This window comes from Musa acuminata, chromosome BXJ2-2, assembly GCF_036884655.1.
Source record: "Musa acuminata AAA Group cultivar baxijiao chromosome BXJ2-2, Cavendish_Baxijiao_AAA, whole genome shotgun sequence".
Taxonomy (NCBI): domain Eukaryota; kingdom Viridiplantae; phylum Streptophyta; class Magnoliopsida; order Zingiberales; family Musaceae; genus Musa; species Musa acuminata.
The window spans coordinates 15,908,735-15,934,985 of record NC_088339.1 but is presented as its reverse complement, the minus strand read 5'-3'; the positions used below and the strand labels follow the sequence as shown (position 1 = coordinate 15,934,985).

At 46.3% G+C, this 26,251-nt stretch overlaps 1 protein-coding gene across 1 annotated transcript; it reads left to right on the top strand.

The window, feature by feature from the left end:
• The first annotated feature begins 9,838 nt into the window (after window positions 1-9,838).
• On the top strand, window positions 9,839-11,454 carry LOC103968476 (fasciclin-like arabinogalactan protein 1). The gene has a single exon (XM_009381716.3). The coding sequence runs from the start codon at window positions 9,989-9,991 to the stop codon at window positions 11,222-11,224; it is 1,236 nt and encodes a 411-aa protein (XP_009379991.2). The 5' UTR covers window positions 9,839-9,988; the 3' UTR covers window positions 11,225-11,454.
• The last annotated feature ends 14,797 nt before the right edge of the window (window positions 11,455-26,251 follow it).

Below are 26,251 nucleotides of genomic sequence, written 5' to 3'. Positions count from 1 at the left end.
TACAGATTTAATCGAATGAAATTTTTCGAATCGTTTTAACTTTCCAAAAGCACTAATTCACCTCCCCTCTTAGTGCCTTTACGATTATAATAGTTATACATTTAAATATATTTTAGAAACTAGTTTTTACTATATCCTAATATTGGAAGATATGTATAAACTGGTTTCTACACTAGGAGGATTCAACATGATAGAAAAATATGTATTACCTACACTATAAGGGTCAAATATTATTCTAGACCTTATCACATATACGGCATTAGCTATCCTTTGCTTTAATTATAAAAATATATCTAATATTACCTTGATTTGAAAAGTATCATAAACATTTTATGTGATTTGAAATGCATATATGTTATTCCAAAAACTATTGAAGCATTTTAAGTTAATAAGTTATGATCTTAAAATACATATTAGATTTAAGTTTTTATAAATTATTTGATCATAAAGAAAGTATTTGATATCCATACATATTTGGCATAAAGAATTCATATATTTTTTAAAAAAATATTTATTCATAATAAATTTTGATTAACATATGAGTCATACAGAGATATGGTTTGCTTATTCGATTATCTCTCAATTTTTTTTCAAATTTTCACAATAAAAATATGATTAATCAAATATTAATTAAAATATAAAATTATTTTATTGAGCATATTATGAAATATTTTATAGATAGATTGATTATGGATTAAATTATGTCTTACAGTGTTATAGCATCGTCGGCTTTTCATTGAGTTCGGCGTTATAGCATACGTAATATGTTGTGTGCCAACTCTAATATATATTACGTGATGTTTTCTGTTGATAATAATATAAAACTAATATTTAATATATCCCTCAAAAGTAATTTTTAGTTCATCTTTATTTTCATGTCATAAACATAACGTATATCAAGATAATTGACCAAAATAACTTTAAATTAACTTGTTGTTCATCAACTTTCAATAATTTTTTTTATGTTAACATGATTAACATTTACAGATACAATTTGATCTTCTTTTGTACAGGTGATGAAACCAGAATACTCTCTTTGTTTATGCTTAAAAACAGATTGGGTTGATACAAATATTGGATCTTCCTGAGGAATGCTTAAAAACATTTACAAATACAATTTGATCTTCCTGAGCTGACGCCGAGAACCCTTCTCCACCCGTTCTCGACCTCTTCAACGACGCCTTGGGGCTCGGTCGCTGGCGGTTCTCCCCGTGGTGTGTTGCCGTCGTCGAGGGCTGTGTAGAGATCGGCGATGTCTTCCTCCACCACTTCTTGAAGGGCGTCCTCCTAGCCGGCAGTACTGGGCCCCTTCCTCTTCCTCGTTCACTGTTGCAACCTCAAAAACCTTTGGCAGGATCAATGTTCTTGACGAATTGAGGAAACCTCAATTTCGGCTATTCTATCTCCAGGACTCCGGCTGCTGCCTGTCTGCGGCCACGCATTCCACCTCAGCATCGTTGGTGAAGCCCGATCTCATCAAAAAGCCTCCGCTCGCATTTGGGCAAGCCAAACGATCCCTTCGACGCACCTCCGGCAACATCAATCTGAAGCAACGAACTCTGGCAACATCAATCTCGTTACTGCGGTCGCTTTCTTCCCTACGACTACTGCGGCACTTCCTCGGCGACTTCTTCCACTGCCGTTTGGCACTTTCTACCGCCTCTCCTTGGGTCGCAGCCACAGCCACAACTGCTGTCTCTCTCCGCCGGCTGCTGTCCCTTTCATGAGCGACCACTGGGACATCACTGATCCGCTACTATCGCTGTAGAAACATCAACGCCTTCTCCTTTAGTTCCGTAGTGCCTCTTCTCAATTCATCACCCCCGCACGAGGAGGCGGCCATCAAGCGGACACAGCCCAGCCATCTCCCATTCGGTAGAGAATTGTTGCAGATCACTGGCCTCTACCACACTGCAGATTTCCCTCTCCCACCGATCGCTACTCCAAAGATCGACGGTGGAACACTGCAGGAGATAACGCTGTTTTCCTCCCTCCCACCTCCCACGACGAAGGTCTTCGTCTGAACTACTGGATAGGGGTCTCTCATTCGATCTACTTGTTGAGTTTCGGTGGACTGCACGATTGGAGATCTTCAATTGGCCTGCAAAGAACTTCTCACAGAACTGCAGATCTCTCGTAGATCTGCTTGCAGTCTTCACAACCGCTTCCTGCTCATCGACTGCTTGGAGTAGCTCTTCCCAACACCAAACAGTGGAGCAGCAGCAGCAAAGACGAGGAGCTACTTCTCGACTGTGAGAGAAGTGAATTGATGTGGATGTGAACTTCTCACAGAACTGCAGATCTCTTGTAGATCTGCTTGCAGTCTTTACTATCGCATTCTGCTCATCTACTGCTTGGGGGTAGTGAACTCTTCCCAACACCAAACAGTAGCCTCCACTGAGAGAGAAGTGAATTGAGCTCCTGGACACTTTTTTTTTTTTTTTTCATTACATACTCTCACCTTGCTTCCTTGGTACATATCTCCAATATATCTTATCATCTATATCTAACACACCAGTTATTATTCTTAGAAATCATAATACTTTTTCCTCTGCATGTCTTGTTTTTATTAATACTGTAACTCTTATTCCTAACTCTTATTCCCTTCGAGTTATTCAAAGGTGATAATTACATTTCCTGATATGTTCAATTTTCTAATATCTTATTTGGCTATGATTTATTATGCTACATCGAGGGCTCTCTCTGTTGTCCACCAGCGATGCTTAACATCCTTAGAGCATGTAGTCCAGTATCGAATCCAGACCACAAACTATAGTTACCCCAAAATCATCTCATCCTTTAAGCAATTCAAGCTTTAGTCGTTGGATTTGTTACCCCACTCATATCTTCATATGATACTACTGTCGAAGCTTGGTGTAGACTGCGAACTACATTGGCAAATCGTTTGCGTACTTGTCTGCTTAGTCTCCTATCAAGTCTCATGCAAGAAAAACAAGAGGGAAGTACTATTGCGAACTATCTACAACATATAAAAGTTATCATCGATAAATTAGCCTTGATAGATCATAATCTTAGTGATTAAAAAGTCATTATCTACATATTTAATGGCCTCAAGGATGAGTATAAGGAACTAGCAGCAGCAATACAAGCACGCGACTCACCGATGTCCTTTAAAGAACTCTATAATAAGTTGACTGACTATGAGATATATCACAAGCGTTGGGATAAATTATTAAGACCATCCATTACAACTCAAGTCAGTCAAAAATTAAAAAAGAATAGCAACCGGTACAACAAACCCATCAACAAATGTTTAGCTAGCATGCCTCCTGAATTTGTGGGCTCTAAATAAACCTCCCCCCTTCAACCTCATCAACATTTCAATCACAACCATCAAGACGGCTACTACAATTATCCTCAGCCCTGGTGTCCTGATCACCCATATCAACAAAGAGTTATCTGCCAGTTATGTGACAAAGTTGGCCACTCTATAAAAGTTTGTAGAACTCGACCCAGACTTTCTCCTTCATTACATTGGCCTCACGTAAATCTTACAACTACTTCGAATACTGGTCAATAAAATTAGATTGTGGACTCTAGCACATCTCATCATATCACCTCTGATCCTTAGAACTTGTCCATCCATAATAACTATGGCGGAAATGAAGGCATTATCATCGGTGATGGTAACGGACTTCCCATTACTCATACTAGTTCCACAATACTTAATTCACATAATGTAACTTTTATGCTCGATGATGTTTTATATGCACCCCACATCAAACGGAATCTCATTTTTGTTTCTCAATTCTGCAAACAAAATAATATCTCAATTGAATTCTTTCCTAACTCTTTTCTTATCAAGGATTTAAGCATGGGGGCATCCTTGGTCCGCAACCAGAATAAGGACAACATTTACGAGTGGCCGTCAGTTCCATATATCACTCAGCCCACTGCCTACTCGTCTATCGTAGCTCCAACTGATTTATGGCATTGTCATCTTAGTCATCCCTCATCCTCTATCTGACAAAACCTACTTTCTCATTATTCTCTTCCTACGTTTAAAACCAATAGCATTATAACTCATTGTGATGCTTGTTTAAGTAAAAAAAGTCATAAACTCCCCTTTGGAATATCCTCTATATCCTGCTCTAAACCTTTTAAAGTAATTTATACTGATGTTTGGGGCCCTACCCTAATCACTTCTTTTGACAAATTCAGATTTTATATTATTTTTGTAGACTATTTCACCAAGTACACATGGTTATACCCTCTCCACCATAAATCTGATGTTTCAACAATCTTTACCAACTTTAGAAGATTGGCCGAGAACTTCTTTCAGTCTACAATTAAAACAGTTTACTCCGATGGTGGCGGCGAATATCAAGCCCTCACATCCTGCCTCTCTACTTATGGTATACAACACCTTAAGTCATCTCTATATATTTCTCAACTTGTTGGCTCTGCTAAACGTAAACATCGCCATATAGTTGAAACTGGTCTCACACTCTTATATCAAGCTTCCATGCCATCAACTTTTTGGACTGTAGCATTTCAATCTATTATCTACCTCATTAATTATATGCTTACTCCAGTCCTCCAATATAAGTCACCATTTGAAAAATTGTTTCACAAATTCCCAAACTTTCATAAACTCAAAATGTTCGGTTATTTATGTTATTCATTGCTCCGTCCCTATGCCTCACACAAGATAACACTAAAATCTAAGCCTTGCATTTTCATTGGATACTCTCTTGAACATAATGCCTTTCGATGCTATAAACCTCAATCTCAAAAAGTCTTTACATCCCAGCATGTTATTTTTTATAGAGACTATCTTTCCGTTTCAAAATCTTGAGTCTCATGCTGTGCGACCTACTCCAATAAATATACATCACTAAAGTATACCGTTGATCCCATCAACCGAGTCTCTTACAACACCATCTAGTTCTTCTCCTCCGGATTCACACTCTTTTCTTCTCCCGGTTCAACAGCTCCCCACCCCCTCCACTGCTCCTCTCCCTTCTTCACAAGGTTCCCCTACGACTGACGTACTGCCCTCGAAAATACAACCATTATCTTTATCCTCTCTTGGGACCAATAACACTGACGTCCCTCAGCATGCCCCAACCAATGTCAGTGCCTCTCCACCGCCCATACCTACAACACACCATATAGCCTCTAGACATCCAATGACAACACGCTCCAAAAGTGGTATATTTAAACCACGACGAGTCCTTGATCTACATGCTATCATGAATCCTCGTTAGAGGCCACTAAACCTATCACAATTTCTTAAGCCAAAAATCTCCATACTAATGTAAAGCCATGTGTGAAGAATATGATGCCCTTATCCATAATTCTACATAGATCTTTGTGCTAGCCATAGGTGCCCAGCAAGCCAATCACATGAGTGATTGCACATGTGACATAACACAGAATCTTTTTGCTTATTATATTTTAGCATTTATTACTTTATATTGACCATTGCATATATGCATGTATATATTGTGATGTCCTTGGATCTGTACAATGAGAATCGGATCGTGATGAGATCATAATAATGAGACCAATTCAGCTTTAAATATATATCCTAAATAATCCTTGTCGTAGGTTACTCGAGAGGGACATCGAGATAGCCGGATAAACTAGTGTGCTGTATACCCATCAATATGATGGATGTAGTTGGTCTCATAGTTGCCCGTGTGGGGACACTAGGGATACAGTACAGGTGCTCATTAGAGAATGAGTTCACTGATTGATCCGCTTATGGAATGTTGGATGGTTGATGATGTCTTATTGTCAGACAGCGATTTCGTAGTCCCAATGGTTTATCTGGTCCTTAGACTTGAGACACCAAGGATGTCCTGTATGAGTGCTCCATTCTTTAATACCGGACTTATAGGTTTGGATGTCTCGGATTTAGTACAACCGGTCATTGGGAGTGGTAGTCGACCTTACGAGGGCTATTAAGTGTCGATAGAAGATCAACCACTCTCGGCGTCATAAGAGGAATATCTCATATGTTCTTGCTCAGACAAATCTCTGGTCAGGGTCATTCGGATTGAGAGAGAAAGAGTTCTCCGAGAGAATCCGATTAGAGCGAGACTCGAGTAAAAACCGTATGGGTCTGACAGCACCATACCCGGTATATTGTCTTGAGGATATTAGATGGATGAGGGACTATAGATACATGGTAACTGAGGACAGATAGGTCCAATGGATTGGATTCCCCTGTATCGTTTGGGGACTGTGGCATAGTGTCATAGTAAGTTCGCAGTCGATGAGTCGAGTGAATTATTATGAAGATAATAATTCACTAAGCCAGAAGGAGTTCTGACAGGTATGACTCACGGCTAACTCGATATTGGGCCTAGAGAGTCACACATATATGGTAAGCGTTGCAATGAGTAGAAGTTCGGATATGAGATATCTGTCAGAGACCCTATCTTATTGGATATCCAATAAGCCCTTGAATTATTAGATCCTATAGATGAGATCCAATAAAAGCCTATGAGAGATTATTAGATAGAGATCCACTAATCTAAGAGGCTTTGGTAATTGGATGCAGATCCAATACCCAATAGGGAAGGATCCATTAGGGTTTGACAGGGAACCTCTATAAATAGGAGAGATTCAGTGGTTTATAGGCTAGAGCCTTTGGTTGCCTCTCCTATTATCCTCCCCCTCTCTACCTCAAAGCAGGTCTAGAGTTTTGAGGAGCGTCGTCATAGCCCTATTGTGTGGATTACTGCTAGAGAGGAGGACACTTGACCTCTTTCACCCTCTCCTAGAGATCTGCAAGGAAACGGGGATATACGATCTCCCTGGGTAACACAATTAATTCTATACGTAGTTTGTTTTATGGATTTTTACGCATCAATCTTCGCACGACGACAAACATCTTTTTGAAAAATTGGAGATTTTATTTTCTTGTTCTTCCGCTGCGCATGTGATGTCGCCCCCAAGATTTCCCAACACCTTGTACCGTCTCATCCCACACAAAATATCATCGGGTATAAGTGGGTCTTTCGAATTAAGCGAAACTCAGATGGATCCATTGCTAGATATAAAGCACGCCCAATGGCTAAAGGGTTTCATCAACGGCCTAGTATTGACTTTACAGAGACATTTAGTCCCATTGTTAAACCCATAACAATCTGACTTATTCTTAGTTTGACTATCTCAAAAGGTTAGCATTTACGATAACTCGATGTTAATAATGTCTTTTTATAAGGAACCCTAACTGATGATGTCTTTATGTAGTAACCTCTTGGCTTCATCCACCCTCAATATCCAAGACATGTTTGTAAACTACAAAAAGCTATTTATGGACTTCGTTAAGCTCCAAGAGCTTAGTACATCGAACTTGGCTCATTTTTTGTATCAATTGGCTTTATCAACTCCAAGTCTGATATCTCACTATTTCTTCATCACCAAAGTGGTAATATAATATATCTTCTGGTATATGTGGATGATATTATTGTCACGGGTAATAATCCTATGGAAATCAAGACATTCCTCAAGCATTTAGTAGATTGATTCTCCCTTAAAGATTTAGGACCCTTGAGTTATTTTTTGGGAGTAGAAGCAACATACACGTCTTCAAAACTCTTCCTATCACAAAAAAAAGTATATTCAAGATCTATTATCAAAGACGATCATACAAGATGTAAAAGCAGTTACAACCCCTCTTTCTACTAGCGAGTCACTTAAACTATGTGATGGAAGCCTTACTACAGATCCAACTTAATACCAATAAGTACTTGGCTCCTTATAGTACTTATCTCTCACCCACCCTGATATCTCATTTACGGTTAATAAATTATCATAACTCATACATCGGCCATCTACTATGCATTGGTCTACAATTAAAAGAATCTTGTGATATCTTCATGAGACCCTCAATCATGGCCTATTTTTTCGCAAACACTCCGCCCTTCATCTCCATGCCTTTGTTGATGCTGATTGGGTAGGAAACTTTGATGACAGAACATCCACGTCAGGGTATATTATCTTTCTTGGAGCTAATCCAATTAGTTGGAGTTCTAAGAAGCAAAAAACAGTTGCACGATCTACAACTGAAGCTGAATACCGTGCTATTGCAACCGCTATTGCAGAACTCAATTAGGTCACGAATCTACTCAAATAACTTGACATCACCTCCACCTGTACTCCTATAATATATTGTGATAATGTTGGAGCCACTTACCTATGCGCCAATCCAGTATTTTACTCATGCATGAAACACATAGCCATCGACTTTCACTTCATGTGAGAACAAGTTGTCAAACATCAACTACATATTTCTCACGTAGTTGATCAACTAGCAGACTCACTCATAAAATCTCTTGCCCACAAACTATTCTCATCACATCGATCCAAGATCGACATCCTTGACAGAAGCACCATGTTGCGGGGGCATGATAGCAGCTAAGATTTCACATGATAGCTATCGAGACTTTCCCAACTACATGAGGAAATATTGTTGCTCTGTTGAGAAAAATCATCTCTCCTTTTGTGTATAAATAGAGAGTATCATATCAATATCTTTCTTTGTTTCATTCTTATTCTTAACATGGATCACTTATTTTGTAACACGAGAAAGACCACGCTAAAGCTCCACCACTAACTAACGACCGATGAACTAAGGATTGTTAATTGTATGAATAAGTAATGTCATAAATAATGAATGAATCATTTGAATAACATGATTTACTACATATGATATTGTTAAGATTGACTTTGTGTATCTTAAGAATGAAATATTATAATTATAAAATATCTAATGCTCATGAGTTATTGGTATAAACTAAATTTTAGACAAGACTGGATCAACGATTCACTATCCTTTAGTCTCGGAAAGATTGAAGGTCTATTCACCTCATTAACAATTAAGATATAATTGTATGATATTCATGAATCTATGACTATGAGTTTAATGTATATTGTATCTCGTATGTATCAATGTCATAAATTTTTATGTATTGCTTTGAATTTTCTTTGCAATTTTTCTTAACTAAAGACAATCAACATAAAATAATACTGGAACTATTGAGTATCTTAATTATGAATGAAATAATAATTATGATAATGATGATGATTTACTCTTTGACGGGCAATAAAATCTGATTGATTGATTGATTGAACCTAATCAATATTTTTATAATATAAAATTATATCTACAAACTATCGATATTAATTATATTTGAAAAAAAAAAATAGTTTCTTTTCATCGGTCACTGCGGATCTACTCACACGTGGGTGGCGCCCAGTCCCACGATATCACAAGCCAACACCACTTAATATACATCATATCACAAGCCATTGCAGACCGTACGATCACAAATCGACTGTGGCATGTCACTAATGAAAGCTAGCGAGGTAAGATGTCGCTTTAACGGTGTCGAGAAGGCTTGTTTCATGATGAGGTCGATGCCTTGGTGACTGCCCTTTTCCTGTTTGACCAAAAATTAATCATTAAACATATTCGTAGACTATTATTCTGTACTTCGATTAACTAATTTATTTATTTATCTCTACCGCTGTGGGAAGGGTGCAGTGGTAACTCATCTCCAATAGAAGCCAGAATGCAACTTTTTCTAAGTAGATTTACTTGGATGTCACGGTTCTCTTTATTCACTTTCTCTCTTTTTCTTTTTTTGCATGGCATTCACTTTCTTCCCAAATCTACTGCTTTACCAGCTTTAATGCTTTTCTACATTTCTTTTCCTATCAAATACTTCAGATTTTACCGTAGAAAACTACTAAAGATTGAGAGAGAGAGAGAGAGAGAGAGAGAGAGAGCATCTCCCTTTTTCAGTCTCTAACTAAATACCAAACTTGCAGCAATAATATCATACACTTGACGCATTCCGCCAGGTCATTACCTTCATCTTCCAGTCGCCACCTCCCTCTGTTTACTACCCCGCCATCATCATCTCCCTCTCTCTCTCTCTCTCTCTACTACCACCTCTTCCTTTCCCTTCCCATTATCAGCAACAGAAGACAAAGCAGCAGCAGAACGATGAGGCAGCAGCAGCAGCTCCTTCTTCCCCACCTCCTGAGCTTATTATTACTGTGCGTTACGCTATCTCGAGGGCACAACATCACGAGAATTTTGGCGCAGCACCCGGAGTTCTCCACCTTCAACCACTACCTTACAGCCACCCACCTCGCAGGCGAGATCAACCGCCGTCTCACCATCACCGTCCTCGCCGTCGACAACCCCGCCATGGCGGCCCTCCTCACTGCCCACCCGGGCCTCTCCCTCTATTCCCTCAAGCACCTCCTCTCCCTCCACGTCCTCGTCGACTACTTCGGCGCCAAGAAGCTCCACCAGCTCACCGGCGGCTCCGCCCTCACCTCCACCCTCTTCCAGGCCTCCGGAGCCGCACCCGACACCGCCGGCTTCGTCAACATCTCTGATCACCGAGCCGGCCACGTCCTCTTCTCCGCCTCCTCCCTCCCCGCTTCCGCCTTCGTCAAGTCCGTCGAGGAGATCCCTTACAACCTCTCCGTCATCCAGATCAGTTCCGCCCTCTCCTCCCCGGCCGCCGAGGCCCCCGTCACTGCGCCCGCGCAGGTCAACCTGACGGCCCTCATGGCGAGGAAGGGCTGCGCCACCTTCGCTGGCCTCCTGGCCGCCACCGCGGACGCCGAGCAGACGTTCGCGAGCAACATTGACGGGGGCCTCACGGCTTTCTGCCCCCTCGACGAAGCCATGAAGCCGTTCCTGCCCAAGTTCAAGAACCTCACCGCCGATGGCAAGCTCTCGTTGCTGCTTTACCACGCCATCCCCGTCTACTACTCCGTTGAGATGCTGAAGACCGGTAACGGCGTCGTGAACACGCTGGCCACCGACGGCACGTCCAGGAACTACAACTTGACAGTGCAGAACGACGGGAATCAGGTGACGCTGCGGACGAGGGTGACGGTGGCCACCATCATGGGGACCCTGATCGACGAGGACCCCCTGGCGGTGTACACCATCGACAAGGTGCTGGAACCGATGGAACTGTTCAAGCCGGCGGAGCCTCCAGCCCCGGCGCCGGCACCGGAGACGGACAAAAGAGCGGCGGCAGCGCCCAAGGCGGGGACATCGACATCGGCGAAGGCGTCGCCGCCCGCGCCGGCAGGGCCGGAGGGGCAGCCGGGGGACCAGAAGGCCGCTGATGAGAGCGCCGCCATCAGGAGCGGTGTCTACTGGTCGATGGCAGCGGCGGCGGCGGCGGCGGCGGCGGCCATTGTGGTAGTTGCTTGAAGGCTTTCTTTGCCTGTTGTTATCTATTGGTTTTAAGCTTCGTTTTCTTTGAGGAAATAAGAGAGGGAAGGAGGTCGAGCTGATTAACAGATTTAATATGTTTTGTGTTTTTTGTTTTGATTCTGATGTTTTTGTTTCCTTCAATTTTTGTGTGCCGGTGTTGATTGGTAACAGGTGCAATCTCTAGGAGTGTGTACTCAAAGCTATAAAAGGATTAGATTATTTTGTTTTGTGGTTTTTGGATTAATGAGTGATTTGCAATGTTTTCATTCTCATGCAGGCTAATTGGAATGTCAATTTTATTAATCTAAATTATTTTATTTAAAAATATTTAAATTTAATTGGGAGTATAATAATCTTCTTTTATTCATGAAATTAATATCATCATCGATCCAGATCAAATCAAATGATGAATCCACGTCGTGACAAGTCTTTTCCTCTTCACTTAGCCCTAATGATAGATCTAATCACAAGTCCTCTAACTTTATCTAAATATAGCTTTTTGCCCCTAGTTATAACCTAATACTAACTTTAATAATATTTGTCATGGCTCGTGATGGATTAATTGATCTATCAATTTCATTTGAACGTAAAATATTAGTCAAAATACTTAAGATAAAATTTATAATAATATAGTCATCAAACTCTTATAAGTTTATCTTAGTCTTATCTACTTTCTTTCGATGTAAAACTAATTAAGAGTGTTAATATTGACTCAAACATAAGTGCTTTGTGATTTTTGGATTGATTAGTGATTTGCCTTTTATTTTTTAGGAATGTACTCAAGCATAAGTATAAAACAGATTGGATTGTTTTTTTTCTTTTTTTTTGGTTGATTTTTGGGTTAATTAGTGATTTGCTTTTGTTTTCGGTGTGTACGCAAGTATAAAACAGATAGGATTTTTTGGGTTTAGTAGTTATTTGCTTTTGCTTCAAATATATTTTAGGGTATATAATCTCAATTTTCTTTTATTACGATGGTACTGACTAGTTTAGTTTACAACATAATTATAAAAACCGGTTAGAATCGGGTGATTGGACCCCAAAAATACAAAAATCCAGAATAAAAAAAAATTCTTTCTGATCTATTTAATATTTTGATTTTCTTTAATAAAATTAAAATGAACCTATTGAGTCGATTGATTTTTGTATAATCCATATCGACCAATCGAACGTAATCTAATTAACTTGATATTATAATTTCTTTAAAATTATTTAAATCTTTTTTATTTAACTTTTTTATATTTACATTTAAGAGTATTTATGTCAACTTAAAAAGATAAATTCCCGAGGATATACTTTTATTTTTAGATGATTCATAGGAAGTGTCCCCAAATTTTCAAATAATACCCCCTTTTTATCTAATACTTAAAATCATCTACCCTTTTTGTTTGTTTATTTTCTTTTTTTTTATAAATCAGTTCATAGGTAAATCAGTCTGGTTATATTATTTTTAGGCTGTTATAATGCTTTCAATAATATAAAAAATGATAACATAATAAAAAATACTGTTAAAATATTTTTGTTATTATGTTATACTTTTTTCATTTTGTTGAAAATATGGTAATGTAGTATAAAAATATTATATTACTATATTTTTTATTATGTTATAATATTTTTTAGTATTACTAAAATACTATAACATAATGTAAAATCATTAAAATTGGACTAATTCACTCATGAATCAATCCATGAAAATGAGAAAGAAAAAAAAAAGGAATAGATGATTGATTATCTATTAGATAAAAATGTATTAGATAAAAATGTATGTTGTTAAAGAATTCTAAAAATGAATGCCACTTGTCAGAAAAAAAAAATTCTAAGAAAATTTTCAAAACTTAGACCAATTTAAAATTAAAACTATGAAGAGAAAGGAAGCATTTTGATCTACTCCTCTCCCTGCACCCTATCACTTCTTATTATTTAGTTTGATCCTCATCTTCCTCGTCACTCCACTCTTTTTTTTTTTTTTTTTCCTTTTATACCTCTATAAACCTTGTTACGGTAAGTAACTTTTTTAGCCGTGACCTGGGGGTCGACGCGATTGGATCAGGGGTCCGAACGGCTGGGATCAGGCGTGACTGGGGGGATCTTGAGACGACCGATTACGAGGGATCTGGCTGGAATGCTCCGTGACGCCGGGCTGGGTCGGCTTCGCTCGAGTACCTGCACAAAGGTCGGGTCGGCGGTTCGGCCCGACCCCTCCGACGATCAAGTCAGTGATTGGGAGAGGAGTTTTTGGGAGAAGTCGTGCTTTTGTGTGCTTACCCGGCTCGTTTGAAGCCCGGGGGTATTTATAGGTAAGTTCGATGTTACCTGATGCGCCATCCTGCCGGGACAGGGTCGTACACCCGATTGCATCTGTCGTCGTCGTGGGCGTTGCGTGGGAGGCCGAGCCGCCGCAGGGTATGGCGAGCCTTGGTCGACGCCTTCCCCTGCCTCGTCCGGTCGTGTGGGGTCAGACGATGAGGTCGTCTGGGTACGGTGAGCGAGGGTGCACATTACATTGGTGTTAATGCTCGCCCCCTGGGGCAGTGTGCCGTCCAGGTGTGGCCGACGTCGGGGTGTATTACGTCAAATCCGGTGTGTTACGTCCAATTTGTTTTTACCCCTATCATATTCCCCCCCTGAAAGGAGCTATGTGTCGGTTTTTGCATGTAGGGGGTCCGTTGCATGGCTGTTGCCTTCTGGTGGGTTGGCCACGCGGATCCGAGGGGCTCGACGTCGGTGGGCCGATCGGGCAGAGTTGAACTCGGGGGTCATGGAGCCGATGGTGTGGTCTCGGGCGGCGTGTAGCCGAGGGCCGAGGAGCACAACGCAGGCGGGTTACCGCACTAGCATGGTCTCGGGCGGCGTGTAGCCGAGGGCAGAGGAGCACGACGCAGGCGGGTTACCGCGCAGGCGTGGTCTCGGGCGGCGTGTAGCCGAGGGCCGAGGAGCACAACGCAGGCGGGTTACCGCACTAGCATGGTCTCGGGCGGCGTGTAGCCGAGGGCCGAGGAGCACGACGTAGGCGGGTTACCGCGCAGGCGTGGTCTCGGGCGGCGTGCAGCCGAGGGCCGAGGAGCACGACGCAGGCGGGTTACCATGCAGGCGTGGTCTCGGGCGGCGTGTAGCCGAGGGCCGAGGAGCACGACGCAGGCGGGTTACCGCGCAGGCGTGGTCTCGGGCGGCGTTCCCTTCAGTTTGATGGCGGCGGGGATCAAAGAGCTGGCGTATTTAATTTCTCTCCTGAGGGGGAGTAGATTGCTTCCGCCGCACGTCTTAGGGCGCCGGACTCGAGGCATCCGGATGCTGCCGCTTTGGCGAGGTCGCCACGTCAGACCTTCATTAAGGCGGAGCGCCTTTGGGCATTTTCCGATGCGACGCGACGGTTACGCGTGCGAGTGGGCTACCGCCCACTCTCGAGAGGCGAAGGGGCGCTGGTTCCGGCGGGATGTCCCCTTTAAATAGCGAGCGTCTGGCTTCACCTCCATCTTTCACTGCTGAGTTTTTTTTCTTCCGGTCTCGCCGTCTTTTCTTCCGGTCGTCCTCCTCGCCTCCGGCGTCGCTCTCCTCTCCCGTAGCACCTTCCCCAGTTAAGGTTAGTTAGGATGGTGTCCTCTCCCTCCTCCTCTTCTATCCATTCCCCCGGAGTTAGGGAGGGAAGTCCTGTTCCGCCCCTTGTCGAGTCATCTGACGGGGAGGTGGCGCGGGCCCTTGAGGCCCTGATGTGGCCGCATGTTCAGGACTCCTCTGTGAGTGAGTCGTCACTGGTTGGCCTCCGGGAGCGCTATGGTATCCCGGGGGACTACGTTCTTGGTGTGCCTGAACCGGGACAACGAGCGTACGACCTGGTCCCGAAGGGCTTCGCCTTAACCCTAGACGCCCTGGAGGCGGGTTTGCGCCTCCCCCTACACCCCCTCATTGTGTCCTACTTGTCTTTCTGGCGGATTTCGTCATCCCAAGTGGCGCCGAACTCCTAGCGTTACTTGGTGGTATTCTTGGGGGAATGCCACTATGCCAATATCGCCCCCACCCTCCACCTTTTTTTTTCCTGTTATCGCCTCACCAAGGGTTCGGGGGGTTATTTTTTGTCTGCCCGGAAGGGTTTCCGAGTTGGAGGGGCCCCCTCTAATAATAAAGGTTGGAAGAGGAGGTTCTTTTACGTCAGCCGCGCACAGGACTAGGGTTTCGGGGTTCGTTGGTCCGCGAGGGCGATCGACAACACCACCCCATGTTTGGGCGAAGCAGAGCGCCTCGACCTGGGGAGGCTCAGGGAGATTCTCCCCAGGTCCCAGGCCCTCCGGAACATGACCGAGGAGTGGCTGGTCGAGGCGGGCCTCAGCCCGATGCCTCTGGGTATGTTAGTTGTCGTTTGGCTCGGGTATTTGCGTGGTTCTTCCTTAGTGCTGACGTTTTTCTCATCTTTTGCAGAAATGGTGAACCTTCGGTCGCTCCTTGGGAACGACGCGCCGCAAGCTCCTCCTACAGCACCCCTGGCCAACCCGCAAGCTCCTCTTCCAGCGTTGCTGACCGACCTACAGCCTGGCACGAAGGATGCGCCTCTAGAGGTTGAGGCCGGGCGCCCTCGGAAGAAGGTGAAGGTGGCGCCCTCAAAGGGGGCTGAGGAAGGCCCCCGTCGGGGCGAGGCTGGGCCCAGCCGGCGTGCGGTTGGGAAGGATTCGTGGCCGACCTCCGTGCGAGACTTGTGCTGACTGCCAGCCGGGGACGGGGAGTCGTTCCTGACGCGACTGGTAGGGGAGGCTCCACCCGAGAGGCCCAGCGACCCCCTAGTCGCCCGCTGGGGCGGTTTGTCCCGGGGGGACAGAGTGTGGGCCGGAGGGGACCCCACTGCGACGTTCCTTCGAGGCGCGCTTCATCCTGACATGGCTCGGGATTTGTATGTCCTGCCCTCGGAGGCGTTGCTTAACAAGTCCGCCCAATCTTTGATCTGGGTAAGTACTTTCCTTCTTGCTTTGGCTAGTCTTGTTTACCTGACGTCACCCCCTTTTTAACCCATCCTTTCCTACCGCAGATCCTCCATTATGCGACGGCCCTGATGGACAGGGTGCGTGACGCCGGGCGGATCATCGGGGGCCTTATCAACCGCAACGCCGAGCTCCACCGCCAGGTGGAGGAGGTTCGCGCCGGGGCCGGTCCAGAGGCCATGGCAGCCGCCGAGAGGCGTGCGGCTGAGTCTGAGGCGGAGGCGGCTCACCTTTTGTCAGAGCTCGAGGCCTCAAAAAAGGCGAACAAGGAGCTCCAAAAGACAATAAGGTTGGAGCGGGTCGAGCTCCGACTGTTGAAGTCGGAGGCGAGCGCCCTCAGCAAGAAGCTGGAGGGGGCGAAGGCCGAAGCGAGAGCGGCCTCGGAGGCATTGGCGGAGGAGGCCCGACTTCGACCCGCGAAAGACAAGGAGCTCCTCGAGGCATATAAGAAGTCGGAGGGGTTTGAGCTTGGGCTGACGCGGACGGGGCGGGTATCCTTCGAATATGGATACCGAATCGCTACGTCCCGCTTCCGCGCTCGTCACCCTGGTCTCAAGGTGGAGGACAACCCCTTCACTTCTTACCTCGAGGACCAAGGGGTGGACATGCCCGAGGAGGTCCCCTTCGACATTCGCTTGGAGGAGCCCCAACAATGAAGAAGGGTCCTGTATTTTGTTTTGCTAGTCAGTTTTTGTAAGTCGGGTCCTATAAGTTTGGCTTGCTTTCTTCAATAAAAGGAAAAACTTTTCTCCTTTTGTCTTATTGTCTCCTTCTTCTTTTCCTAGGCAAAAAGCTTCTTCCTTCGGAAAAAGTTCTTCTTCTCTAAACGAAAAACGTTTCTTCGTTTCAGACGAAAAACTTCTTAAGGTTCCCGACGTTCCAGGTTCTCGGCAAGGGAGAACCGTCCATTGACGTGAGCCGGTAAGTACCTGGTCGGACTACCTCGACGACCCGATAAGGTCCTTCCCATTTGGGGGCTAGCTTCCCCCTGGCTCGGGTCGGGTCGCTGACCTTGGCCTTTCGGAGGACCAGGTCACCTAACTTAATCGGCCGGGGTCGTACCTTCCTGTTGTAGACCCTTGCGACGGCTCTCTTATAAGAGAGGGCCTTCAGGTGTGCGTCAGCACATCGCTCCTCGAGCATGTCGAGGCTGGCTCGAAGTCCTTCGTTCGAGACTTCCTCGTCGTAGCTCCTCGTCCGAAGGATGGAGATAGCCACCTCGGGTGGCAGGATAGCTTCGGTTCCGAACGTCAGGCTGTACGGGGATTCTCCGGTTGCAGTCTTGGGAGTGGTGCGTAGTGACCATAGGACTCTAGGGAGTTCGTCGGTCCAGGCCGATCGGGCTGCGGACACCCTTCTTTTGAGTCCGTCCAAGATGGACCGATTGGTTACCTCTGCCAACCCATTCGTCTGAGGATGGGCCACTGAGCTGAACCTTAGTTGGATGTCATGACTGGCACAGAACTCCCGGAATCTCCTACCGGCGAACTGAGGTTCGTTATCCGTAATGATGGCTTTGGGCAACCCAAACCGAGTCACCAAGTTTCTCCACATGAACTTCTCCATTTTTTGCTCCGTGATTGTCGCCAACGGCTCGGCCTCGACCCACTTCGTGAAATAATCCACTCCCATGATGATGTACCTTCGCTGCCCCGAAGCCGGTGGGAAGGGTCCGAGCAGGTCCAATCCCCACTGTGCAAACGGCCACGCGCACGCGATGGGGTTAAGTGGGACCGCGGGTTGTTGGGGTGCGCGGGCGTGCTCTTGGCACGAACCGCACCGCTGCGCGTAAGCTTTCGCGTCCCGGCACATGGTCGGCCAGTAGTAACCTTGGCGAAGTATTTTGTGTGCCAAGGTTCGCCCGCCGCTGTGTTCTCCGCAGACTCCCTCGTGGATCTCGGCCAGGACCGTCTGGGCCTCGTCGGGCTCCAAGCATCGTAGGAGGGGGTAGGTGAAGGACCGCCTATAAAGCCGGCCACTCTCCTCAGTGTACCATGCATGTGTATGACGCAGGCGCCGAGCCGCAACTTCGTCGTGGGGAAGGGTCCCATCCCGCTTGAAGCGTAGCAGCTCCTGGACCCATGTGATCGGCGCATTGCCGGGGGCTGTAGTCGCCACTTCGATGGCGCGGGCAGGAAGCTCCTCGACCTCCGGCTGTGCTTTATGGGTCGGGTTCGACGCCAGCTTAGCCAGCGCATCGGCCCGTTCGTTCTCCTCCCTCGGAACATTGGACAACGTGAAATAAGGGAACTTAGCAGTCAGGTCCCTTACCCGTGCCAGGTATTTCGCCATGGTTGGGTCCCGAGCCTCGTATCCACCGCTGAGCTGCTCGGCCACAAGTTGCGAGTCAATGAGGATGTGTATAGCAGCCACCTGCATCTCGAGGGCCAACCTGAGCCCTGCTAGGAGCGCCTCGTATTCCGCTTTGTTGTTAGTGGCTTTGAACCCGAAGCGGAGGGAGCGCTCGAACGAGCGGCCGTCGGGGGCAAGCAGAACCAGTCCCGCGCCGGCACCCTTTGAGTTGGCCGAGCCATCCACGTGTAGGATCCAAGCCTCGGGAGGTTGCTCGAGATCCCCATCTGCCACCTGAGTTAGCTCCGCTATGAAGTCGGCTACCGCCTGGGCTTTGATGGCGGTCCTGGGCACGTATCTTATATCATGCTCGCCGAGCTCCACCGCCCATTTGAGAAGCCGTCCTGCAACATCAAATTTAGATAAAACCTGCCGAAGGGGTTGGTCGGTGATGACCTCCACCGGGTGGGCCTGGAAGTAGAGGCGCAACTTCCGAGCTGACAGCACCAGGGCGAGCGCGAGCTTCTCTATCGGCGGGTAACGCCCCTCGGGTCCGCTCAGGATGTGGCTGACGTAGTAGATCGGAAGTTATTTGCCAGAGCTTTCTTTGATCAGGACGGAACTGACTGCATGGGGGGAGGCCGCTAGGTAGAGGCCCAGCTTTTCCCCGGGAGAAACAGAGGTGAGTCGGGGGAGGTTGGCCAGGTGCTGCTTCGTTTGTTTGAAAGCTTCCTCGCACTCCGTCATCCACTGGAAGCTTTTCGGGTTTTTGAGCGCCCTGAAGAAGGGGAGGCAGCGATCGCCCGACCGGGCGAGGAAGCGAGACATGGCAACAAGCCTTCCGTTAAGTCGCTGCAGGTCTCTGATCGTCCGGGGTGACTACATGTCGATGATTGCCTGGACCTTCTCCGGGTTGGCGTCAATTCCTCTTTTGTGTATGATGAACCCGAGGAATTTCCCGGAGGTGACCCCGAAGGCGCATTTTGTGGGGTTAAGTCGCATACCGAACTTGCGTAGCGTGGCGAACACCTCGGTCAGGTCAGCAATGTGTGCTCCGGCCTCTTTGCTTTTCACGATCATGTTGTCCACGTAAACTTCCATGTTCCTCCCGATCTGATGGGCGAACATCTTGTTCACCGTTCTCTGATATGTGGCCCCGGCGTTCTTCAACTTGAACGGCATGACCTTATAGAAGTATACCCCTTGATCGGTGAGGAAGGTCGTATGCTCTCTGTCTTCGGGTGCCATCCTGATCTGGTTGTATCCCGAATAGGCGTCCATGAAAGAGAGGCGTGCGTGTCCGGCCGTCGCGTCGACCAGCTGGTCGATCCTCGGGAGGGGGTAGCAGTATTTCGGGCATGCATTGTTGAGACTAGTGTAGTCAACGCACATCCTCCAGCTTCCATTGTGTTTTCTCACAAGGACTACATTGGACAGCCATTGAGGATACCTGGCTTCTTCTATGAAGCCTGCCGCTAAGAGGCGGGTCACCTCTTCTCGTACGACACATTGTCGGTCAGGGGCTTGCCGCCTGGGTCTTTGTTTCACCGGGCGAGCGTCAGGTGGGATGTTGAGATGGTGCTGTGCAACTCCTGGATCGACGCCCATCATGTCTGATGGGGACCAGGCGAAGACGTCGGCATTTTCCCGCAGGAGTCCAACGAGCTGCTCTCGTTCCTGCTCGGGCAGTTCTGAACCGATCTTCACCGTCTGGTCCGGTCGAGTTTCCCGCAGAGGTATGTCAATGGTGGATCCCCTTGGCTCGGGATGAGGGGCCAGTTTCTTTGTTTCCCGCGGATCTTCCAGTGGTGGCTCGGTCCTGGCCCTCTTGCGCAAAGAAACGGCAGTCAGGTAGCACCGCGTGGACTCTCGGGGGCTTCCCGTAACTTCTCCGACTCTAGCGTGAGTCGGGAACTTAATGGTTTGGTAGTAGGTCAAGACGACGGCTCTGACCTTGTTGAGGGTTGGCCGACCGAGTATGGCGTTGTAAGCAGTGGGAAGGTCGACCACCAGGAAGGTGGTCATCACCGTCTTCGACCTCGGTGGGGCCCCCAGGGTCAGAGGCAGAGTAATAGCCCCTAGGGGCGATATTGAATCTCCTGTGAACCCGGTGAGCGCCGAGCACATCGGGCTTAGATTCTCCCTAGCCAAGCCAAGCTTCTGGAAGGCGTTGAAGTAAAGTATATCGACCGAGCTCCCCGTGTCGACCATGATCCTTCTCACCTGTGCGTTGGCTACCCTGGCCGATATCACAAGGGCGTCGTCGTGGTCGGGTCGATCGGACGCTCCGGTCGGGAAGGTTATCTCGAGCTCGGGCTCGTGTCCCGAGGCTTCGTCTGGAGCGGCTCGGGCATACGCCTTTCTGCCCGACGTGGAGCCTCCCCCTGATGCGGGGCCACCAGCTATCACATCGATGTGTCGCTCGATGGGGCCCTCCGGGCGAGGTGACAGTTCTTTGTTCGGCCGGAGATATTGGCCAAGGTGACCTCTGAGGATGAGCTCCTCAATTTGCCTCTTCAACTCGCGGCACTGCTCAGTGTCGTGCCCATGCTGCCGATGGAATCGGCAATACTTTGAACGGTCTGCGAGCTCCCGTGGGTTCCTCATCGGGTGGGGGTCCTTGAGTAGCCCCTTCCCCTTCTCGTGAAGGAATATTTCGGTTCGGGACGAATTCAAGGCTGGGAGAGGTGGCCTTGGGTCGGATCTGTCCAACTTTTTCCGGGAGGAGGCGGGTTGTTGCTGTCGGGGTGGCTCCAACTTGACCTTTTTGTACTCCTCCCGCTTCCCAGCCATCCAAGTCTCCGCAGCGATGAACTGACTAGCACGCTGAAGCATCTCGGGGACCGCGGCGGGGGGCCGCTCCACGAGAGACCAGAAGAACCTGGAGGGCCGCAGGCCTGTCATGAATGCCTTCATCAAGAGAGAGGGGTGAGCATTCGACAATCCGCGGATTTGTGTCGTAAAGCGGTTCACAAAATGGGAGAGGGGCTCGTCCTCCCTCTAGTTGAGCCCGAGGAGCAATGCCACGGACGGCTTTGGTCGGGCATAAGCCAGGAAGTTAAGCTCGAAATCCTTGGCGAGTTGATCGAAGGAGGTGACGGTCCCGGCCTTCAGGCTGCTGTACCACGCGCGGGCCGGCCCCCGCAGAGTTGTTGGGAATGCCCTGCACATTAAGGCGTCAGAATTCCCGTATAGCGCCATTTGGGCGTGAAAAGCGGCCACGTGGTCTGTTGGGTCTGCGGCGCTGTCGTACGCATCCAGCGAGGGAAGGCGAAAGTGTGGGGGGATCGCCTGGTCTTGTATCTCAGGGGTGAACGGGGATCCTTGCTGTCCGTCCGCCCCGAGCTCTCCTCTTGACTTACGAACTTCCTGTTGTACTTCGTCAAGTCTTTGACTGACGAGGCACAACTGAGCTCATAGAGCATTTGTAGAGTCGGCAGACGGAGCCTCGCGCTCGGGGCGGCTCACCGTATCTTCTGCTTCCCGGCTCCCGGGCCGAGTTATCGGGTTTCGAGGCGAGCCAGGGAGCTCGGGAAGCGATACGTGAGTCCGGACGAGGGTCTCCCACTACTGCGAAGGCTGGGTCGCATGCGGAGGAGTTCGTTGGGAGACGATCGGGATGATAGTCTGGACCATGCTCGTTAGAGCCCGAACTTGATGAGCGAGGTCGTGAAAGGCCTTGGGTGACACCGGCGGTGGGCCGGCGGGTGCACCGTCGGGAGGCGACAAGCCTGGATCATTGAACAATTGCCAGTAACGTTCTGACGCCGCTGCGGGGCGTTCGTCACGGGATTCCTCATGCGGGGGGTGTTCCCCCAGGGTGGGGAGCCCAGCGGCCGAGGGCTCACCAAAGTAGATTCGCTGATCGCTTGACATTCGGACGGCCCTCCTTCTAGCGCCAATCTGTTACGGTAAGTAACTTTTTTAGCCGTGACCTGGGGGTCGACGCGGTTGGATCAGGGGTCCGAACGGTTGGGGGGATCTTGAGACGGTCGATTGCGAGGGATCTGGCTGGAATGCTCCGTGACGCCGGGCTGGGTCGGCTTCGGTCGAGTACCTGCACAAAGGTCGGGTCGGCGGTTCGGCCCGACCCCTCCGACGATCAAGTCAGTGATTGGGAGAGGAGTTTTTGGGAGAAGTCGTGCTTTTGTGTGCTTACCCGGCTCGTTTGAAGCCCGGGGGTATTTATAGGTAAGTTCGATGTTACCTGATGCGCCATCCTACCGGGGCAGGGCCGTACACCCGATTGCGTCTGTCGTCGTCGTGGGCGTTGCGTGGGAGGCCGAGCCGCCGCAGGATATGGCGAGCCTTGGTCGACGCCTTCCCCTGCCTCGTCTGGTCGTGTGGGGTCAGACGATGAGGTCGTCTGGGTACGGTGAGCGAGGGTGCACATTACATTGGTGTTAATGCTCACCCCTTGGGGCAGTGTGCCGTCCAAGTGTGGCCGACGTCGGGGTGTATTACGTCAAATCCGGTGTGTTACGTCCAATTTGTTTTTACCCCTATCAAACCTCATCATCTCTCTTCGGACATCCATCTCCAATCTATTTTTATTTTAGTTCCTTTCTTTTTCTAAGATTAAAAATATCTTCTTTATTGTTATGTCTAGTAATGTGTTAATATAGTCACTGTTGGGTTGAAAGTCCAGGTTCAGCTCATAATGGGTTTTAATAACCCACACCCACCCTCCTTTCAAGTCAAACCCTAGATCTAATAAAGAGGTGTCGTAGTTACGAAAATTAGGAGAAAACTGTAGTAACAAGGGAGAAAATTACAGCAACATCTTGATTCAACAAAAGAGGGGAAAAGGACAGAAAAATAAGAGAAAGAAAGGGAAGAAGACAAGAATAACGTAGAGAGACTACTCTCAATCATCCAAGCAGTATTCTCATCTTAGATTAGATCAGATCTACAGTAGATTCTTGCTGTAATTTCTTGGAGAGAATTTGAATATTGTACACAGTGATGTAATCCTTGTATCCAAATTATTCTCTTGAGATTATTACTTGGGTTTTGGGCAAAAGACTGAGATTTGTATATTCATTATTCTTATAGTGGATTATCTCTAGTTTGCCCCGTGGTTTTTACCCTTCATATTGGAGAGGTTTTTCACATAAATCTTAGTGTTTTATTTTATTATGATTCTATTTAATTCTGTTGTGTGTTATGGCCTACTAGTATTTATTCATATACAAAAGTTTATTTCTCTTTATATCTCATCAACTAGTATTAGAGTAGGGTTTTGGTGATTTAATTTTTTATATTAGAACATAGAAGCTAGTAGTATTTCTCGCATAATTAACTTGAATAAAAATAATTGGATGATATGAAAACCAAGAATAGAAGATCTCTTGTATTGCAAAGATTTATATGGACCTTTACAAGGGGATAATGCAAAGCCCGCAACTATGATAGATAATGAATGGAAGAGGTTAGATAGAAAAACAGTTGGGTTTCTTCGACAGTGACTTGATGATAGTGTCTTTCACATTGTTTCTACTAAAAGTTCTGCATATTCTCTTTGGAAAAAAGTTGGAAAGTCTCTATGAAAGAAAAACAGCCAGCAACAAAGCTTTCTTGACCAGAAAACTTGTAAACCTGAAATATAAAAAGGGTGCTTCTATTGTTAAGTATTTGAATGAAATGCAGATTATCACTAACCAGTTATTCTCTATGAAAATATCTCTAGATGATGAGTTGCAAACATTGTTATTTCTTAGTTCATTACTAGAAAGTTGGGAGACACTAGTGGTTTCCCTCAGTAATTCTACGCTAGATGATATTGTCACTATGAGTTAAGTAACAAACAGTTTATTGAATGAGGAGTTGCGAAGAAAGAATTCAGCAATATCTCAAAATGATTCACAGGCACTTATCTCAGAGAACAAAGGAAAATCAAATTCCAAGGATAAAAGTAGTTCAAAAGCAAGTCAAGATCAAGAAAAGATATTATTTGCTATAATTAAGGTGAGAAAGGACATTACAAGAACCAATACAAGCAACCTAAGAAGAGCAAGAAAAATGTAAAAGAAGTGGAGGCTACAAAGTGTAGGGTGATGATTATTTAATTTCGTCTCCTTCTAATGATATTTTTTCTTGTGTGTGTCAGGATCTTGAGTGGGTGATTGATGTTGAATCTCATATTTTGATGATAAAACCAATTGATAGTATTTATGATTTGATCTATGTTTTGAGTGACGCAGGAAGCTTCGATTAGAGAGAGACAATTAAAGCAGGAAAAATCATGTTGGGCCAGAGAGAAATATGTCAGAAGATTGGATGTCGAGCCAAAGGATCAGTCGACGTATCGACAGAAGGCCTCGGGCCATAGATCGGGCAATGGGCCAAGAAGAGCAAAAATTATGTTAAGGAAATCAAAGATGCAGAAGTCAACTAGTCAATTGGGTAATAGGCCGCAAGAGAGAACGATGCGCCGAAGAATTGGACGAGGCATCGATGAACCAATGACATGTCGGACAGCATTTGATTAGCTTTGTAATAATTGTCGAAATCGAAGTAGGTTTTAAGTGTATAGGATTAACTACAATAGCGATCAAGGCATAAAACAAAATAAAGTCCTAGAGTCAAGAATGAGATTTCGTTGGGAGTTCGAGAGTTCGTAGGAAGTCCGGACATTCATTGGAAGTGTTGGGCTGATGGCCCATATTCAGCCCATGTGGGCTTTATCAGCCCACAGCCCACACCCCCTCTTAACCTAACCCTAATTAAGATTAGGGAGGTGTGGTTGCTGCGTTTCAGAGGCAGATTAAAGCTATAAAAAGGCAGCAACGAGGCAGATCTTTGGAGCGACGAGATTCCAAAGAGAAGAAGGAGAACAAGGCAGAAAAGGAAGAGAAAGAAAGGGAAGAAGACAAGGACAACGCAGAGAGACTGTTCTCAATCATCTAGCAATGTTCTCATCTCAGGTTAGATCAAATCTACAGAAGGCTCTTGCTGTGATTACTTGGGAGGTTTTAGATATTGTGGACAGTGACGTGATCCTTGTATCCCAGTTATTCTCTTGTGGTTGTTGCTAGGGTTTTGGGCAAGAGATTAAGATTTGTACATTCATTATTCTCATAGTGGATTATCTCTAGTTTGCCCCATGGTTTTTACCCTTCACATTGAAGGGGTTTTCCACGTATATCTTGGTGTTCTGTTTGATTGTGTTTCCATTTTATTCCGCTGCGTATTTTGGTCTTCTAGTATTTGTTCCTATACAAAGGTTATTCCTGTTTATATCCCCATCAACCGGTATTAGAGCGGGGTTTTGGTGATTTAATATTTGTATTTGAACATGGAGGCCAGTAATATTTCTCGCATGATTAGTTTGAATGGAAATAATTGGATGATATGGAAACCAAGAATGGAAGATCTCTTGTATTGCAAAGATTTGTATGGACCTTTGCAAGGGGATAGTGCAAAACCTACAACTATGACAGATGATGAGTGGAAGAGGTTAGATCGAAAAACAATTGGGTTTATTAGACAGTGGCTTGATGATAGTGTCTTTCACCATGTTTCTATTGAAATTTCTGCATATTCTCTTTGGAAAAAATTGGAAAGTCTCTATGAAAGAAAAACAGTTGGCAACAAAGCTTTTCTGATCAGAAAACTTGTGAACCTAAAATATAGAGAGGGTGCTTCTATTGCTGAGCATTTGAATGAAATACAGAGTATTACTAACCAATTATCCTCTATGAAAATGTCTCTTGATGATGAGTTGTAGGCATTGTTACTTCTCAGTTCATTACCAGAAAGTTGG